The following is a 12,945-nucleotide window of genomic DNA, read 5'->3' as shown; positions in this document are numbered from 1 at the left end:
ATAGAAACTCAATTTAAGAATACACATTAATTCTTATGATCTCCACTCACATTTAGCATCTTAATCCAATAATAGGGTATTTAGAGTGCACTTTCATGCACTTATCAGCACTTGCGACCACTTTTACCTCAGACCTGTTCGCCACGAATCTCCCTCCCCCCCAAGTCGGTGGGAAATTTCATTTTTGAGATAATATGTAGAGGTCACAGCTCTCAAGTTGTTCAATGTGGGGTGTCCTATTATCATGCTATATGAAGATGGAGCCTTAACCACCAGAAAGTCTACCATGGTTGCCATGGTCATTGGAGCCTTCCCAGCCAGGACTAACAAGGTGATGATCCCCATCGGCTGCACCACATCACCTATGAAGCCCTTTAGCGGTACGGGGGTTGGACGTAACCTATCTGGGCTGATTCCCATCTTGATGAAGGCTTCCTAGAACAGGATTTCTACCGAGCTTCCGTTGTCTACCAGGATCCGCCGGATCGTGAAGTTTGCTATCTGTATGGTAACCACTAGTGCTTCGTTGTGTGGGTGGAGGATCCCCTCTTCGTCCTTCTCACTGAAGCTTATGGTGACTCCCCTTGCCGACCAGTGGGCCCTAGGTGGGATCCTGCCCGTTGTGAAGACCTCTTCATACTGAGCCCTGCGAGTGTGTGCGGATCTCCCTAATGTATCTTTCTGTCCTTTGGGGGCTCCTCCGGGCCTCTTGTCTGGTCACACGATCCCTTGAGCCAGTCCCTCGCCTGTCGTCCTGACACTACTCTCGTTGGTCCTCGGAGCGATGCCCTTAATTCTGCATTTTTACCTTTTTCCTTCTCATTAGGAAGTAACAATCTTCGGTGCTGTGCTTGTTAATCATGTCGTAGCTGCAGTACGAGCGTCCACTTGCTTCTTGCCCCGGGTTCCTTCAGGAACTCAACTTGTTCTATGTTCTCTCCTTTCGCCATTAGGTTAGAGTGTGCTCGGGAGGGAGGGGGGAAGCTTCTCCCTTCTTCCTTGATTCTATGGGTTCTTTCTTCCCTTTCTTGCACCCTCGACTCCCCTTCAACCTGGCCTTCTTGAGGTATGCCTGCTCTATTTCAAATCATCGAGGGGCCGTCAAGGCCTCCAAAGTATCCTTTGCATTAATGAACTAGTCTGCCCAGTCCATAAATTCCCTCAGGGTGGTCGGGGTTTGTTGGGCTATCTCTGTCATGAAGGGGTTCCTGGGTCAGACTCCACCTAAGAGAGCCACCAGGGTATTTTCTCGTCATGATCATCAGTAGTCATCTGCTCCCAATTGAAGAGAGTGAGATAGGACTTCAAGCTCTCATTATCACGTTGCTTCACCGTCAAGAGTTATGCTACTGGTTGCCTCCTTTCTCTGGCTTGCTAAGAACATTGTCACGAACAAGTGTGCCAGCTCTTCGAAGCTCCCTACTGTGCCTGACGGCAGGGATCCAAACCAGGTTCAGGCTCCCTCCTTCAGTGTGAGCAGAAAGGCTTAGCAGGCCACCTCTCTTGGGAAACCGTGCAGGGTCATATGGGCTTTGAACATATCCAGGTACTCCAAGGGGTCTTTAGTTCCGTCATATAGCTCCATCTGGGGGGATCTTAAACTTTGGTGTAAGGGGAACCGCCATGACCTTAGCATTGTAGGGAAGGTCCGTGTTGTCGAGTAGCTGGTCGACAGTGGAGGATGCATCTACCTATTTGGCTATCTCAGCATACTTATCTCCTAGTTCTTATAGCTCAAGATGCATCCAGTGTCTCTCCTCATCAGTCGCCACACTCGCTTGGTCGCGTTGCAACCCGACAATGGAGGCCACTCAACCCAAGGTCGTGTTGTCTTAGAGGTGCACTGTTGTGTGTTTGTGTCTTCTATCATGCCTTAAATGTGACTTGTCTCTAGCAGGGATTCCCATGACTGGGAATGTCTTACCACTGGCATGCCGTAAGGTTTTCTACTCGATGTGACCCTATCAGGTTCCAACTCTCTATGATGACCTTGAGTGGCCTGGGCTTGTAACAGGCCTCTTGCCTAACTATGGGTCGTGACCTAGGGGCCCCTTTCTTGGGGCAGAGGGGTTTGCTAGGATGAGCAGCGTCCTTTCTCTCCCAGTCGCTCAGCGTCCTGTTGGTTGGGGCCCCCACCCTAGACCGCCACTAACTCCCTTATTCTTCCTAGCTTGGGGTTATTTGGAGGTTCTGAGCTGGGTCAGTGGGCTTAGGGCCCACCCCTCTCACATTTGGAAATAAAGTTTATTGCTGTCTTGCGTTCGAGTATGTGAGTTCTCTTTCGGTGGTCCTTTGACATGATGGGAGGATGTTCTTTTTTAAGGCTTGCTCCATGGTGGTCAACCAGAGGAGAAGCTTAGTGTGGAAGCTCGACGAGGTGGTTGCATATCATATTTGGGTGAGTCGATGGTGGTTGGAGTTATTGTGTGTGAGGTGGCTAGTTTGGGTTTTGCCATGCATGGAGCTAAACAGTGGCCTTGGTGGACTGAGTGTTGGGTTGCTGTCATGAGAAACTATGAGTGAAGACTGTGTTGGTCCCTTGCTATCCATAAGTAGAGGTTCACGGTGGTTTCGTCGTGGCTTCGTGGCTAAAAGTACAACTTGCTCTGTTTTCACTTCTTAAAATAGAGGATATGATGGAGCTGTTTCGGTATCACTGGACTCATGCTAAACGTGGTGACAATGATGTTTAGGGTGGTTCGCACGGAGGCTTGGCCACGGCATGAAGCTTCTTAGGTTGGTTATTCGCGGGGGGTTCGTAGTTGCTTTGTCATGGAGGAGACTCATCTGTTTCTCTCAAACATGGTGGTGCTCTGTTTTGACTAAGAGAAAACAAGGGCTTCGTTGGTGTTCAATGGCTCGCGGTGGTTGTCGTTGTTTAATGGTTCTTTGGCTTGGGTTGGCATGAATGAAGAATATTGTGTGAAGAAAAGTATATAAATACACGAGTTTTCAATAGATCGGTTACAAGAAGAAAGCAGCTAAAGGCTGAAATGGCAGTTACGAATTTAGATAACCTTTCAACATAGGAAGTCTAGTGGGGGAGAAAGACGTGCATATGCATGGGTTGGGTATTGTATTTGGGCTTATACTTAATTTCTTGGGCCTCGTACCGATTAATAATAAGTCCGCTTGGTCCAAAAATATTAATTGAACTTTTAGTCTAACCATTGAGTCTAATAAAAATTCTCTAATCCATCTTAATAAATTTTAGACATGTGATTATCCAAGAATTATAATTGGGCTTTCCTATATGGCCCATCAATATAATTTAGGCCCAATAAAATTTCCTGAGAATATTGGGCCGAGTCTTTACAATAGCCCTCTACTCTTTTTTCAGTAATGGGATGGCCATTAAAACATGTAAGCATCCATGGTGGTTTTGGAGAAATGCTATCAACCCAACAGTTAATATGCCTTTGAGAATAATTCTAAATTTCTATTGCACAATCATATTTCCATAGTAAGGCTATCCCTAGGGGTGTTCAACCGGATTTCGGACCGGGTATCCGGCTATACCCGAGCCTGAATCCAGATTCAAAATCTGGATCGGGTTTCGGCCTAGTCATATCCGGGTTATGACCCAGTCCGAAACCCGAATTAATCTAGATTTTTACAACCCGGAAATCTGGGTTCCAGATCAAAACCGGGTTTTTTATTGAATTGGGGGGGGGGGGGGGGGGAGGGGGGGCGGCGCTTCCTAAACAAACGAGTCGACGGAACAAACATCGGTCCCACATCGGCCAGGAGGTTTTCCGTCCATTCGTACGTACGTTCGCCGTTAAGTTCTACTACCGCCGCTTCCTCACTCACAATTTCTGGTCTTCTCTCTCTGTGTCCCCCGTCCTTTGCTTGCTCTCTAGCATTCAGCTACAGTGAGACATAGAAAATAGAGCCATTGGGACCCATTTCAAAAACCATCACCGGCAAAACCGTCAACGGCGATCTCAGCACTTTCTTACCTTTTAAAAAAAAAATCTTTGAGAAGCAGAGTTGTTTGGTATTTAACATACATTCACTAGCAGAGGAACTTCTTAGTTCAGATCTGAAAGATGGTATGTAAGAATTAAGATAAGCCAAAGCCAGGTACCTTCTTTCTCTCGGATTTGTTTCTCTCTCCCTGTCTCGGATTAGTAGCTTCTGTTTCTAGTCTCTTCTTGGAACTTTCATCCTTTTTTCCTTTCAGAGCAGAGAGAGAGAGAGAGAGAGAGATCTGAATCCGGGGGGGGGGGGGGGGGGAGGGCGCTAGAATAGAGGAAGAAGAAGTAGGGTTTTTTTTTTTTAGTTTATAAAACCGGGTACCGGGTTTTAAACCCGGGTTCCGGAAATCAGGTACCCGGACCGGATTAATCCGGTTTTCTAAATCCGGGTATCAGCCCGGATTTGATCCGGGCCGAAAAACAGAACCGGAATCCGGTATAACAGGATTCCGGTCCGGGCCGGATAAAATCCGGCCCGGATGAACAGCCTTAGCTATCCCACCACCACAACCTACCCCCTCAACAAGAAAAATATTAGTCAAACCAAATAAATAACTCCATCTTATTCTTATGTAATCTAGTCTCCATAAGAAATAAGAGATTTGGCTTTTTGTCATGAACCATAAGGCTAACGTCATGAACTGTCCAAACGTTGGTAAGCCCTCGACAATTCCGACTTAAAAGCCTCATTTCTCTTGGCGGGGCTGAGAATTAGCCTCCGCCAATAATTTCACATTTCTTAGTTTTCTTTTGAACAACATTTTGTCCTCAATGTTTCAGGTACAAATAGGCAAAAACTTCATTTTTCTAGTTGCCAAGTAGGCATTAGAATGAGTAGTTGCTTTCTTATCAGCATTTCCAACCTTATTCTTTAGTTAATGCAGTGAATGAGATGGGCCAGAGAAATCCTTCTCTACAGGAACATCAACCAACTTAGTGGTATCCCCATCATCAGCAATGGGGACTTCAATAGGAGACTGAACAACAAATGGGGAAGAAAGATCATGTTGAAATGCAACATCAAACTTGGAAGAGATGGCAGTTGTAGCAGTTGTAGCAGTTATAGTTGCAGAATTGATGGTCTTGGATGGGTAGCCAATTAGTATATCATCCACACCATTCTTCGAATGCCATGTGTTATCCATATCCCCAACTATCACATAACTATCCTTGCAGTTAACAGAAGGACAAGGAGGTAACTGAATTGTTACATCAGAAGATGAACACATTCTTGAAGATCCAACAATGAATTTTCCAACCCCTCCTCTTGCATCAGCAGATGAAGCACTTATCCAAGTACCGTATTGCATAGTAGAAGTGCCTTCTGTCTTATTCAAACAACCACCAATGCCATGCATAATAACACCACAAGAAAAGCATAACATGGCAATTTTTCATACTTAAAAAGCTCAAAGACTTGATGTTGTTTCAAGGATAACATACTACCTCTAGCAAGGGGTTTGGAAAGGACAATCTCCACAATAATACGCATATATTGTCCCCAGCCAATTCCATTTTCATCAACCTCTACATGAATTATATTCCCAATTAGTTCTCCAAGTCTAGAGGCCACCTTAGAATTCATGCACCCAAGAGGCAAATGATGTAGTTGTACGCAAAAGTAAGCATGAGAAAAGATTAATCCAGTAGGAGGCGTAAGTCCATCAAAGAACTTTAGGCAAATCATATTCTAATCAAAAAGCCATGGTTGACCATCCCATACTTTCTGCATGTCATTCTTAGAAAAAAATTCCAAAAGAAGCAAATTCATGCCAACTTCGACAATATGGAGAACTACACCAACTTTCCATACTTTTAAGCATAGTTAACTTGAAGGCCTCACGATTGATTCTCCTTTCAGTCATGATCTTCCCTACAAGACAAAATTGGTCTTTCAATAAAGTTTGTTCAACATCATTGTCCAAAACTACAGCACCCTCCTTTTCAGTAGTTGCAAACTAAGTTTATTCCAATGCATCAAAAAGTCCTCAGCCATGTTAACAAACATAGACAGATAGGAAACAAATCACAATTAGAGATGAAACCACCGCCTACCACTCAAGAGTGAAGGCACAGACTTCCTCCTTAAGAAACTACAATAAGAAACTTGAGAGAAAAATTCCTGGATGTAACTTCTTCCTTAATCGTCGGAGGCCATACCACCCAGACCATAATTAAGCAGTACTTTAAATTCTACCTACAAACAGAGAATCTGTCCCTTTCCAACCTTAGTCTCTTGTCCTCCTATCGCATTTTATAATCCTCTATTGATCGATCATAATACATTTTATGCTCCTTAAGATAGAAATACTCTTTCTCTTGAGCATTTGACTTCTCAAGAAGGTATACTTCATCCTAGAGATCTCAACAATGTCTCAATTGGCCTATTTGGGGACTTTTGTTTTGCTTTCTCTACTTTCCTTCTGATTGGCCTATCCAAGTCAATAACATCACTATCAAGAACATGCTCCCCTTGACATTATTTACTGAATCTATGACAACAAAGGTACAAGTTGGGATTGGTGACATTGTGAATATTCACTTTGGACCATCCTTGGAACAATGCTCAACCCATTTCAGTAGGTCCTTTCACAGATGCTGACAATGCTCTAATTGAAATTGGATTTTCTCTAGTGATCAGTACATAAGTTTCATTTTTCAAACCTACAAAATACAAACAAATAGAAAATAATTAGTGTGTATTTATCCAAAACCAAAGCAACACAGTATGTACAGTAGCAACAAGATGGTAGTGGATGGATATACATGGTCTTTCTCAGTCAAACCATTTTGATTTAGTCCTTCCGCTGGTGCTAGTTTCATACAAAATGTATTGGTCACTTTTTTAATCATCAACCACCAATGCCTTAAGGACCCAATGGTCCACTCCACTGTAGTACTATGCTTATGCTCATTGAAGTATAACAAGATTTTCTCCCAAAGTTGGTTGTATTTTTTATCAGCACCTTGGATTGCATATAACCTAGTATTTAACCATGTCGAAACAAGTAGTTTGTCTTCCTCTTGAATAAAGTTGGCACCCCTTTGTGACGCCCCCAAATCTCCACACACGGACACGGGGAAATCGAGACGCCCGGATGATGACATAACGGGTCACCACCCTATCGATGTGCCAAGTGTGTATAAAATCGACGAATGTGCACGAGAAATACGCAGCGAAAAGCAAAGTCAATAACTAAGTACCAGAATTCTTCTTAATTTAATACAAAGCTGTTTAAAACACACATAAATAAATATTACAAAACACAAATATAGTTTTAAACCAAATAACAAAACTTTAACTTTAACTTCAGCACCCCGACAGAGCCTCATCCTCTGGCTCAGCCTCCTCCTCATCCTCGATCTCTGCACCAAAATCTAAGGTACCAAAAATGGTGCTGCAGGTAAGTAAAATCCAAAGACCACTAGATAAAAATATATAAAAACTCAAACAATATGCATGAGAGGATGCCAATGCTCAAAACCCATAAAATCATATTTTTCCACACACGCCAAAAATCCCATTTGGCCCAAAAACAAATCCTTTCCAAATATCACGCCAAAAATCACATTTGGCCCATATCAAACTCAAACCGTTAACCAATTAATCCGTATGCACCATGACCTCCCCTAGGGGTCATCCGCACACCCTAGCTCCAGTGCCACACTGCAGGTAACGACCACGCATGTGACACCTAAACGAGTGATGCCCAGTTTCGCGCCCCGCGCGTTCGAAGCTAAGCATCCTCTAGCTCTCGCCAGCGAAGGGCCACGGAGTCGGTGCATAGAGCGATGTCCGGTTCCGCGCCCGACACGTTCGTAGCCAAGCATCCCCTAGCCCCGCTCCCATCGTCGCCCAGGGACAACTCAGGGGACGTCACTCAGTTTATTACGCTCCCAAGTGACCAGAGGAGCTCCACCGGGATAATATCCCATCCCGGCTTGGGGTCGTGATACACACGCACCCGAAAATCCACTTACGCCAATAAAACAGGATTTTCTCAAATTAAATAAAACGCACGCGCATGCACCATGTAAATGCGATTTTAATGCACAAAACGATCAACCAACCATAAATCAATAAAACAAGCAACTCCGTCCTCCATCCATCCAATCCCCGAACTCCTCGAACTCAGTCTGGAATCAGTCAACCAACAACAAATAATTATTGAATGAGAAAAATATATTTAAATCTAAAAGTAGGGTTTGGAAAATACTTACAGCGCTATATGATATTTTTAGAAAGCTTGCGGCGTTGCAAACGGCGGAAGGAAAGCAACGTAACAGTGAAATTTCACTGTGGTCGTGGGTTGTAAAATACCCACTTTTGAACGGGGACAAACCAAGGCTCGAGATTGATAGGGAATGGTCTAAGGATGTTTATGAAACTAGTGGAAGTGGAGTTTGGCCGTGGGTGGTGGCGAAAATGGCGGAGAAAGGGCTGAAATGCCCAAAACGGAAACTAGCTCGTGGGAGCTGTTCCAGTGACTGTTGGAGGCCGAAAATGGATGGGTTAGGATGGCAAGGAGTTGGTGATGAAGTGGTGAAGAGGTGGTGGCCGGAGGTGGAGGGACGGCGGCAGATCGAAGCAAAAACCGTGTGGCTTGATGGGTTTTTTCCGGCTAAACGGCGGCTCTGTTGGCGGTGAAAATTTGTGGGGTGGTTCACTAGAGGGAGGGGAAGAAAATGGTGGGGGTGGTGTGCCGCACGATGGCCGGCAATGGTGGTTCTGGGTGCAAGGGGCGATCGGCATGAAGGAGAGGAGAGAGAGAGAGATGGACTGGGGGGGTCGAGCGGGAGGGAAGTAGAAAAAGGAAAAAGAGAAAAGAAAAGATGGAGAGAAGAAATGAGGTCCAATCCTCATTCCGGAAACCAAAACAGATCCACCGAAAACAACATTAAAAATCGTAAAACGACTAAATAAATAAAACACAACATCAAATAAATAAAAACCAATTTAAAACGCAATAATTTAAAATAAATAAACCACTATATTAATTAAATTAAAAACAACCCTTCAGTGAAAATACACGTAAAAGCAGATCATCACACCCTTTGTGATTATTTTGTGGTAAGAACCTCTAGTTGGGGTGGGGGTGGAGAGTCTTCCACCAACACTAGACTATGTTGAGTTTGACTCGAAAAACTGTGGCCAGTGCTAGGGTCCTGATTTAGAAGGTTCGTGAAGAACATATTTGCATGCTATTTTGAGTCCATTTCTATAAAACCGTAGATTATTAAGGGAATTAGACATGCTAGAAACTCAAAATCAATGGTGAAAGAATTTTGCAAACTAACTTAGGAAAATAATGGCGACATAGAGGAAGGGGCAATAACTTATGGCTGAAATAATTAGATGCCAATATTCTGAGTCTTGACGTAGATATTGGGGGTTTTCCCCCAAATCTTATTTTTAGAAGGCGGATGGAGGGTGCACTGGGTTTTCCCCAAATTTAAACCCTAAATTTTGGAAAAAAATGGAGGTATAGAGAGCCAGATGTGGATGCTCTTAGAAAATATCTCTATTTGCCAAAAAAATTATATTTACAAAACACTTCCATGGATAATGTCCAAGAACTTAATGGACAGCTAATGTAGGGTGATCTGGGTCTGATGATGTTGAGTTGATAGGTTCGACGTTGATAGCTTTGGACCACCTCAAGAAGGCGAATTAGCGCAAATATAGCAAGAAAATGTAGAGATTCTAGGAATTTGGGTGATATCTCCCAGGCATCATTATTTTGGTTACAAGTATCAGAATAGAACATATAACCCTAATTCGAAAATCACTTTTCGATGCACATGCTGTGGTCACCACATAATGCCTAGTGGACCCTGTTTCGACCTTAAGATCAGTTGTTTCCCCTCCAAACTATTGATTTAAGTTATTTTTTTCTTTATATGATAGTATTTAGCTCTTGGTTTTAGATATGATTTTATTTCCAATTTGAACCAAATTTTTGGCGGATACTTATTTTATTCTATATTTTATTTTTAGGCAATAATTGAGATTTTGCCTTTTCGGGCAAAATTCTCAAAATATCAATTATCCTAGCTATTTGAGCTTGACATGTGGGTTTTAGAATTATTTTCAAGGTTTATGAATTTTTCTATGTTGCGTCTTTTTATCGGTCTCAATCCTTAGTTTTCATTAAATAACTAGCCGATAGAATAATCCTTATTATGCCCGATGTCAACGGCCATCCAAAAATTGTAAGAAATTTCTTATTACAATTTTCTTATTATACCTGGCGTCAACTAAGCTCTATGATTTATCACGGCAACTAGCTTATCTATAGTTACTTTATTGTTTTTGATGTTGTCTTGAAACATTAATCCAATTACTGAATAGAACACATCAATGTTAGCATTATTCAACTAAACACCATGTGAAGAACATGACAAATGTGGTCAAGCTCATCCAAACAGAAAAAAATAGAGGTAGCAATGCATTTCAATATGACTAATTCGTAAACTTCAGCCAAACAAAAGAAATATCAACCAATATTTACATACATTCATGGTGTAAGTAGAGAGAAACAAGCAAGAGTTAGAGAAAGGGAGAGAGATCGATGGAGCCTAAAAGTTTGAAAGAGAAACTCAAAGGTGTCGGCGAGTAGCACAGAAGGTGGCGAGAAGACGACAGTGCTAACAATGATTGGAAGCCCCCGTGTAGAACCAGAGAGAGAGAAAAAAAATCGAGAAAGTATGGAAAAATAAGGTGCGGGGGGTAAAATTAGGTGATTTTATTGTACATCGTAATAAGTGAAATTCAGAAAATTTCGCCTTAAAAACGGTGAATACGTTATTAGGACAATACCATAATTACAAAATAGGCTTATTTGTGGTCATAATATTTCCGGCGGACAAAAAATCATCGAAAATAGTGAATTTTTCCAGCAAAATTCCAGATTGACACAAAGATTTTCTCAAAATAGTAAAATAACTTTGTTGCGATAATAATTACATCGTCAAAAATAAAAGTAGCCACAAATGCTATTTTTTCTTGTAGTACCTTAAAATGATTCCACAAAAGTAAACTCGCAAATTAAGATGCATTTATATGATATGTTGGATCTATTTTATAATAAGTAATTTTATAATAAATCACGTCAGTTTATAAATTTATTTCTATAAAATCTTTTATTGCTAAAACATTTCAAATATCAATATTACCACCCTTTTGACCAGCAAAACCAGAACGGACTTGTATATCTTTACTCGACTCACGGGCAGCCCCAAAAGCCGCCCATCCTCCCTCACATTGGTTCACGACTTCCAGACTCAAATATACCGCCCAATCCCTCGCTTTGGTCAGGATTAAAAAATAGAAAAAAGCATGACAGACATGCAATCCTACCATATTATATATATGACGCCGATGCACTTTGTTGTCTTGTGATTGAACCAACTAGTGCCGGCCGCCTTTCACACCTCAAACACCAAGAAGTTAAAATTATCTCGCTTCCTTGCTTGCTGTTTCCCATTTTAAACCGAACCCTACCACTTGTAACGCTTCAAAACCATAGCCAACATCCTTAACCAGTCCCCCGCCCCTTTTATGTATCTTACATAACCGCACAATGAAGAACGTATCGAGAAACAGGTTCTTGCTTTGTTTTCGGCCCGTCGTCGACATGGAAGTCGTTCTCGAGTCCAAAGGTGTGGTCGATCGGTCGGGCAGTCAAGGTTTTCCGTATATGAGCGTGGAAAACAAGGAGGGAATTAAGGAAACGTTGACTCGAAAGCGAACCTTTTCTCGGGTGCTTAGAGCCGTGATGTTTGAAGCAATATCGGTTAGTCTATCTCTGAAGTTCTAACTCCCAATATAGGATTAGTTAAATGCTTTGGCAGTTTTTGAGGGCCTTTTGATTAGCATCCATACAATCCTTTTTTGTTTACAGACTATGAAGGCTCGTAATAGGAAAAGCAATAGTCAAGATTCGTGTCAATCAAGCCTTAGTCTGTCCGTAAGGTCTCATGATTCGAGTGATGACAAATCTGTGAATCCGGCATCTGTGGATACTGACACTGATCCAGAAGTCAGAACAGATTCTGGGTTGTCACATTCATCTTCTTCCGGTTCATCATCTTGTTCAGAATCAATTTCAGAAAAAAAGAACTCACCCAGGTCTTTGTCTGGCTTTGAAAAGAAGCCAGAGAAGGTTAAGATGTGTTGCTCTGGTGTTCATTCTGGCATATGCTTGCTTGTCCTTAGCCTTATGATCACAATCTTGTGGGGAAGGCTTTGTGCTATTGTTTTCACGTCGATCTGGGTATACTCCGTACCTCGCCGGCACGTGGGTTTTGGCAGGGAAGAAAGAGTGATCAAGTTACCAAAGATCGAAACAAGAGAGAACAAAAAAAAGGTGATAATAGAAGGGCTACTTGAAAGGAACCACCACAGAAGGCATAAGTTAATGACGTGAAAAATGCTCTTTTTCGTGCCTGATCAATCTTTCTCTATGGCTCTCTGGTTACCCAATTAAAAGCATTCTCAGAGCATGAGCGACAAAAACACAACTGTTTCGTCTGCTGCGCTTTTTCAGAGACTTGGGGAGAAGAGCAGGACATTCTGTTCTTCGGTTACTTCCCAGCTTTTAAACTTCTGTTTTGTTTTATCTTTCTTTTTTTGTATTTTTTCTCTTTATTTTTTTTTTTTTTTTTTTTGTTTAAGAATGAAAGATGTAAAAACGGATGTACAGAGCTTTTGGTCATTTATCGACTGTCATTTCTGTTTTGAAGTTGTTTGGGATTGACCAGCGGTCCAGCATGGATTAGATTGGCAGAGGTTTATCTAAAAATCTGTGGTAGATTGTGTCCCACTTCCACGTTATGGTGATTTAAAAGAGTTTTGTTATATATAAGTACAGTTGTGTACTAATTTATATATTAATATTGATTTATTCATATTTAAATTTTAAATTAATATTATTTTTAATAAAATTTATTTTTTAACCAATCA

At 41.9% G+C, this 12,945-nt stretch overlaps 1 protein-coding gene across 1 annotated transcript; it reads left to right on the top strand.

The window, feature by feature from the left end:
- The first annotated feature begins 11,236 nt into the window (after positions 1-11,236).
- LOC122305556 (uncharacterized protein At5g23160-like) lies at positions 11,237-12,724 on the top strand. Its single transcript, XM_043118150.1, has 2 exons — positions 11,237-11,776; positions 11,885-12,724. The coding sequence occupies exons 1-2, from the start codon at positions 11,564-11,566 to the stop codon at positions 12,407-12,409; spliced, it is 738 nt and encodes a 245-aa protein (XP_042974084.1). The 5' UTR covers positions 11,237-11,563; the 3' UTR covers positions 12,410-12,724.
- Positions 12,725-12,945: the final 221 nt, after the last annotated feature.

Source organism: Carya illinoinensis, chromosome 3 (genome assembly GCF_018687715.1).
Source record: "Carya illinoinensis cultivar Pawnee chromosome 3, C.illinoinensisPawnee_v1, whole genome shotgun sequence".
In the NCBI taxonomy this organism is placed as follows: Eukaryota; Viridiplantae; Streptophyta; class Magnoliopsida; order Fagales; family Juglandaceae; genus Carya; species Carya illinoinensis.
The sequence above is the reverse complement of the archived record's forward strand: the minus strand, read 5'-3'. Positions and strand labels throughout refer to the sequence as shown.